The sequence below is a fragment of the Fragaria vesca genome, linkage group LG5 (genome assembly GCF_000184155.1).
Source record: "Fragaria vesca subsp. vesca linkage group LG5, FraVesHawaii_1.0, whole genome shotgun sequence".
In the NCBI taxonomy this organism is placed as follows: Eukaryota; Viridiplantae; Streptophyta; class Magnoliopsida; order Rosales; family Rosaceae; genus Fragaria; species Fragaria vesca.
Window position 1 is genome coordinate 2,693,054 of NC_020495.1, and position 7,524 is coordinate 2,700,577.

A 7,524-nucleotide genomic window follows, 5' to 3' on the forward strand; every position below is an offset into this window, starting at 1 on the left:
TTAGACACCCAATCATAAAGCACTACAAGTCTACAACCAGGTGTGTTCTTCCCAATCGTAAACCAAAACAAACTATAAAATGTAAAAGCACACAAGAAAATAGAGAGAAAATTAAAAACCAAATTAAAGACAACTCCAAACCTCGGCGTCAATTGCCACGAAGAGTCTCGCATCGATCTTCAGCCGCGTCGTTGTTCATCTCTCCTCTGAACTTCAGCCAAACAAGATGCTCTGAATTGAAGCCGAGGAAGGGGAAGCATTGATCGGAGGCGGCCGTACTAAGGGGCGAGCTCGGTTCGCATCGCCTAGAGGTGGCTTGGAGATCGGAGCTCAGATTTCGGCTCGTATCAGAGACTGCTGCTACCTTCTCACAGATCTGGTTATTTCGAGGTCGAGGTAAAGGAAGCCAACTAGTGAAATCGACCGGGTTGATGGCGGCGGTGACGACAGATGAGAGCTGAGGGGAGCGTCAATCTGGAAGAGGAGGAGCCGAGACCTTTGGTCGGTGATGGACGTCATCTGTGACGTTGTTGACGAGATCGAGAGAAGAGAGAGACCGATGAGAGATGAGAATGAGAGGTGGGAGAAGCAGAAGATAGTGTAGGTTTTTATTAGATTAGGGTATATTTGTCATTTTATCTTGAATAATTAGAATGGGCAATAGAATCTTATTTTCATTGGACCGGGCCAAAACTTCCTAAAATTAGTACTAAATAGGGATTTGCTCTAAAAATGACATAGGCATCAGTAACTTTTAATTTCATAAAATGATAATACTTTAGACGTAGTTTAAGCGTTTAGGTTATCTAAATAATTATTATATTATTTAATATTTTATCAATAATATTATATTTATAAAAATATTATTTAATTATTTTAAAACGGATCCGGGTCCTTAACGGATCGGATCAACCTCGATCCGTTTAATAAACGGGTTAATGGATTCGGGTCCTTAACGGATCAACGAGTCTAATTTTTGATTCAAACCCGTTTAAAAATCATAGATCCAGAACAGGACCAGATCGAAATCCGGTCCACTGGTCGGCTAAATTACAGGAATGATAACGTTGGGTGATAAATGTGAAGAGTATGTAGTCTCACGGGGTCTACTTGAGCCCCCAGTAGGCCAGTATGAACATCAAATGACTTTCTGACAAAGGGTATTATTTTAGAGAAGACTAACATAAAAAGAAACTTGTAGGATATATGATCAAGGCTTCATACGGCATTCAATACGTTCAACCATGCAACCTAAGGAAGTAAATCACCTGTACCTAAATTGCATGTGCCAGCCCTCTGCCTTCAATGATATTTACCCACTTGTCAGCTAACTTAATACACTCTAACTCTGTTAACTCTGTTCATATTCCCCAATTCTTAGACCAAGACAAACGCGTTCATAGTTCAAACCATGACACTATACACAAGGAGACAAACATAGATTCTATCTAATATCTATTTCATCAATGCCATTAAATCTTCAAATCTGCAGCCCTCACCTTATTACCCATCTGCAAATCTAATTCTTCTCACCAGATTTGTCACACTCATCATCCAAAAATTACCCAATTCCCAATTGCAACAGCAAAACCCAATCTCCTGGGCCTAACAATCAGCTGCTATTTCTATTTCCCTCACTTCGGAAACCACCTACTTCATTTGTTCTGCCTCTCCTCATCTCGGATTGACGTCGTCGGCGACTCTGCGATTCACACCCTGGCCCTCCCAAATGATCAAACCTTTCCTCTGAATCTCTCATATCCTTCCTGATAGCATCGTCGAACTTGAAGGATAGAAAATTTCATCAAAATTTTATACCTGGGTTCAGAAGAAAAAATCAACCCAGAAAAAGAATTGAAAACTTCAGTTGGTTGCTTTTGTCTTTTTGTTTGGGGAACAATAACAGAAACTAGAGTGTTAGTCTGAATTTAGGTAGTGGCCAGATGTCAAAATGACATTGCAGGCACAGGGTTGGCACACGGTATTTGGGTACAGGTGATTTGAATCCCCCTACGTAACTGTTGAGACATTCATCATGAAAAATTTATATCTACCCCACTGCCAACCCTGTGCCACAGATAGTAATTTGACATCTGGCCACTAAACTGTTTATACTTTAGAAAAAAAAAAAAAAAACCCTTTGAAAACCCATGAGATCCAGATATTTCGATCCCAGCTCTTTTTCCCCTTGCTTTCTTCTTCCAGAAACCTAGCCTTCTCTTTGTTCTTCTTCTTATCAGATCAAGACATTTCTTCTTCTTCTTCTTCATCTTCTGCAAATTAAGTCCAACTTTACCCAAAACTAAGTTTTCCAGATCTATAGCCCTCTCAAACCCACTTACATAACCTCATACGAAAAAAAAAAAACCCNCTTCCATAAGTTTCACAATTACATAACCTCATCGAAAAAAAAAAAAAAAAAACCACTTCCATAAGTATCACAACATCTGCCACACCGATCATCAAGTTTCACAATTCTCAATTGCAACAACAAAATCCCAATCTTCTTGGCCTGCAGAATCAACTACGATTTTCATTTTCTCATTTCGGAAACCACAACTATATTTGTTCTGCCTCTCTCCTCTTCTCGGATCCGACGTCCGCCGGCGACTTTGAATTCGGGATCTTGCATTCACACCTTGGCCCTCCTAAAGATCGAACTTTCTTTTGAACCTCTCAGAACTTTTGGGAATGGCACACTGGTCTTGATTTCACATCCATATAGAGAACCCAAAATGAGAAGAAATGGGATATGAACTTAGATGAACCAGAAAGAGTTGCCTTCGTGCTTCAGTTTTTTTTTTCTTCCTCCACAAACTAAACGGTGTTAGTGATCAGTGAGTTAGTGGCCAGACGTCAAATTACTATTTGTGGCACAGGGTTGGCATAGGGTTTTCCGGAACAGGTGATTTGCTTCCACTTCTGACAACTCCAAATTCTCCATCTTTTCAAAAAAATAGTCCAAATTCTCCATTCTATTTGAATTAAATTCATAGGCTAGCCGCTAGGTCTCGAGACTCTGGGACGTTATTCTTAGTCCTTTCATCAGTTTCATGTCCACCACCACCATGCAGCTGAACCACCTTTGCTTCGTTTTGCCACCAGACGACTTCGACGATATCGAGCCACCGGACCAAGAAAACCACCACAAGCCCACCAAGGAGGTATTGGAGATCAGAAAGAATCATACCCGTCATGAATGCATGAGTCATCTTCGTGCTTTTGTCAAAGACTCGTTCTGCAGGCTCTACGACCTGAAATGGATCAATCTGTGTCACCATGACACGAGAAAGAGTCGACACCGACACCATTCTGGGGTGTTCCAGGACATGGATGGGATAGGGCTCAAGGACAAGGTCCGAGGAGACAACCCGAGGATCTTCAGCTTCTCGGAGCTTTATATTGGTTCCAATGGTTTCAGTGAGGAACAAGTTTTGGGGAGTGGAGGGTTTGGGAAAGTTTACAGAGCTGTTCTGCCTAGTGATGGAACTGTTGTTGCTGTGAAGTGCTTGGTGGAGAGAGGAGAGCGGTTCGAGAAGACGTTTGTGGCGGAGTTGCTGGCTGTGGCTCATCTTCGTCATCGGAATCTTGTCCGGCTAAGAGGGTGGTGTGTTCATGAGAAACAGCTCTTTTTGGTTTATGACTACATGCCAAACCTTAGCCTTGACCGTATACTTTTCAGGAGACCTGAGAATATGGGGTCTTCAGCAGCAGTGCCTCTCAGTTGGGAGCGTAGAAGGAACATAATCGGTGGCTTGGCAGCAGCGCTTTACTATCTCCACGAACAGTTGGAAACTCAGATCATTCACCGGGATGTCAAAACGAGCAATGTGATGCTTGATTCACATTTCAATGCTCGGCTAGGCGACTTTGGCTTGGCACGGTGGCTGGAACATGAGACTGAGTACGAGATAAAGACACCATCTATGCAAAACAACCAGTTTCGGCTAGCAGAAACGACTAAAATTGGTGGAACAATCGGGTATCTGCCACCGGAAAGCTTCCATAAACGAAGCGTGGCTACAGCGAAGTCTGATGTTTTCAGCTTTGGGATTGTTGTTATGGAGGTGGTGTCAGGCAGAAGGGCAGTGGATCTCAGTTGTCCAGATGATCAGATCATATTGCTGGACTGGATCCGGAAGCTGTCTGATGAAGGGAAGCTTTTACAAGCAGGGGACAATATGATTCCAGACAGGTCTTATCAGCTTGTTGACATGGAGTATCAGTTGCATCTTGCACTTCTATGCACACTTCAAAATCCGCAGCTGCGACCAAACATGAAATGGGTTGTGGAAGCACTTTCAGGCAACATTCATGGCAAATTGCCGGGCCTTCCATCGTTTCAGTGCCAGCCTCTCTACATCTCTCTATCCTCTGTGAGTAATTCTAGCACCAGGTACACAATAGCCTCCACAACAGCAACTTTTGCATCATCTATTCTATCGAACTATGTGACAGCCACCGGAGAAACAATATATGCAACTGCTGAAAATGGAAGCAGTCGAAGCAGTGAGGTCAGCTCGACTGAAAGCTTCCCACAGAAGAAAGCAACATTTCCTCTGGTTGAAACTCCAAGAGAAATATCCTACATGGAGATCATATCTGCGACAAATAATTTCACAGATACTCAGAGGGTAGCAGAGCTGGACTTTGGGACAGCCTACCAGGGGTTTCTCAACAACCGCCATCATGTCCTGGTAAAGCGGCTTGGCATGAAGACTTGCCCTGCATTGCGGGCACGATTCTCAAATGAACTTCAAAACTTGGGAAGGCTCCGTCACAGGAACTTGGTTCAGCTCCGTGGTTGGTGCACTGAGCAAGGAGAAATGCTAGTCGTATATGATTATTTAGCTGATCGCCTTTTAAGCCACCAGAGGAAATGTTGCTTTCTGAGCACTGAACTGTTTCGTAAAGACTACAGATTTGGCAATTCAATCCTGCAATGGCGTCACAGATACAACATTATCAAATCACTTGCTTCTGCGATTCTTTATCTCCACGAGGAATGGGACGAACAAGTTATACACAGAAACATTACATCTTCTGCTGTTATTCTTGATCCAGCAGACATGAATCCAAGGCTCAGTTCTTTCGCACTTGCTGAATTCTTGACACGGAACGACCATGGGCATCATGCAATTACTGACACAAGCAAATCTGCTCAAGGGATTTTCGGTTACATGTCACCTGAATGTATGGAATCTGGAGAAGTGACCACAATGACCGACATTTACAGCTTTGGTGTAGTAATGCTTGAGATCATCACCGGACAGATGGCAGTTGATTTTCGGCGGCCTGAGGTGCTACTGGTCAAGAGGGTTCATGAATTTGAGGCCCGCGCAAAGACTTTTAAGGAAATGGCAGATATTAGGTTGAATGGAGTGTACAATCAGAAGGAACTAATGAGATTGTTTAAACTAGGTCTTGCTTGTACACGCTCCAAACCTCGATTAAGACCGAGCATGAGGCAGATTGTACGGATACTTGATGGGAATGATAAATGTTTGGCAGAACTATGCAGAAAAGAGGAGAGTATGGAAGAATGGAGACGAGTGAATGATTCTGCTCTGTCACTTATTAAGAGGATCCAAGCTCTAGGAATACAATGATACTCACCCGGAGAGCAGGATAAAAGTGAGCATAGAGAAAATTTACAGGATGTTCTGTAATGGAAAAAAATTATTTTCTCTTATCACCTTTTAGCTTTAGAAACTTAGATATTGTGTGGCAGAGTAACGCCGTTAATGTCTTCGACATGTATATTTCTGAGGAATAAGGAAAAATCAATGTTTGCTAATAAATAAAGTTAACAATGATAACAATAATTAAAAGAACAGAAACTCGCAATGCAATCATATTCTCCATATATTAGCAGTCATGATAATTCATAAGAAAACATTTACAGAATTCATAGATGATCCAAAGATGGCACAACACCATAGAGCAACTTTAACAGACTCTTTATTTTAGCTTTTAGTTATTTTAGAGAGCGTGTTTAGTTTTTTTAGATGTTTTAGAGCATCTTTAACAATGCTAGCCATTTTAAAGTTAAATTTTAGTCAAATTAGCTAAAATGTCATTTTGGCTAACCATTTTTAAAATGTGGCTACATCAATGCTTTATATTCTAACTAGCATTACATCAACATTATTCTTCAAATAGAAATTAAATAATTTAAATATATTTATATCTCACATAAAATATCTTACAAAGAATGTATTAAATTATAGCTAATCTCATCTGAGTCATCTAGCTATCTAGCGAGATAGCTAAAAATCAAAATAGCTTAAATTTGGCTAGTCTGCTGGAGCTCCTAAAACATCCAAAAAAGTTAAACACGCTCTCTAAAATAGTACGTAAAAGTTAAAATAAAGAGTCTGTTAAAGTTGCTCTTAGGAGTTTCAGCAGATTAGCCAAACTTGAGCTATTTTAACTTTTAGCTATCTCGCTAGCTATATTTAGCTAGCGATATGACTCAAATGAGGCTAACTATAATTTAATACATTCCTTGTAAGATATTTTATGTGATATATAAATATATTTAAATGATTTAATTTCTATTATTTGAAGAATAATGTTGATGTACGTAATATTAGCTAAAATAGAGAGCATTGATGTAGCCACATTTCTAAAATGGCTAGCTAAAATGACATTTTAGCTAATTTGACTAAAATTTAACTTAAAAATAGCTAGCATTGTTAAATATGCTCTTGACTACTGTTTCATACAAATCTTATTAGGCTTTTGGAAATATACAGTAATGTATCATCTGACCTCAATTGTAAAAGCTAGAGAGAAAGTTTAGAGAAGAAGATAATTAAGGCTGCAAATGAAAGATTGAGATTAACGCAAGAATCTGAGGTTACAAGCTTATATACAGCTGAAAGATAAGCACATGATAAACACGTGTAGAGCCAACACTGCTCAGAATAAGCTAATTAGCTAAATAAGCTAATTTTAACTAAACAGACTTATTGTAATTAGCTTAAGTAAGCACAGACTAGTAACTAATTAAAGCTCATAGTCTAACACGTACCCTTCCTCAACTTGATGGTGATGGTTAGTCATCGATAGATTTGGTAGATCAACAAGATTGGAGATAGAGCCAGTTATTTAACACAACAGCCTGTGCATGGTTAGTCATATCATTCATATGATCCAGTATTCAACATACAAATGATACAATATGCAAAGTTGCAAACTGAGAAATTAAAGCTTCATAGTTCACTATTATATATATATACACACACACACACACACACAGCTGATCAGGTGCGGACGTCCGCACCAAAGTTTTGGTGCGGATTTCTATTTTTGCACCACTTCCCGATCGAATTTCCTCAAACTTCCTTCTAGACATATCTAGATCATCTTGTGTAGATCATCTCTGCAAAATTTCAGCCAATTTGATGATCGTTAAGGCCCTTAAACTCGAAAAACAAATTGACGGACTGAATTCTGTCCGGTTGTGTTCATACCAGAAAAACTCGAGTTTAAGGGCCTTAACGATCACCAAATTGGCTG

At 40.1% G+C, this 7,524-nt stretch overlaps 1 protein-coding gene across 1 annotated transcript; it reads left to right on the forward strand.

Annotated features, from left to right (window-relative positions):
• Nucleotides 1–3,329: 3,329 nt before the first annotated feature.
• On the forward strand, nt 3,330–5,609 carry LOC101311869 (receptor like protein kinase S.2-like). Its single transcript, XM_004300826.1, has one exon. It carries the CDS (start codon nt 3,330–3,332, stop codon nt 5,607–5,609), a length of 2,280 nt encoding a protein of 759 aa, XP_004300874.1.
• The last annotated feature ends 1,915 nt before the right edge of the window (nt 5,610–7,524 follow it).

Excerpts from the sequence above, each read along its gene's own strand:
- LOC101311869 (XM_004300826.1), top strand. The coding sequence starts at position 3,330 with ATGGATGGGATAGGGCTCAAGGACAAGGTCCGAGGAGACAACCCGAGG.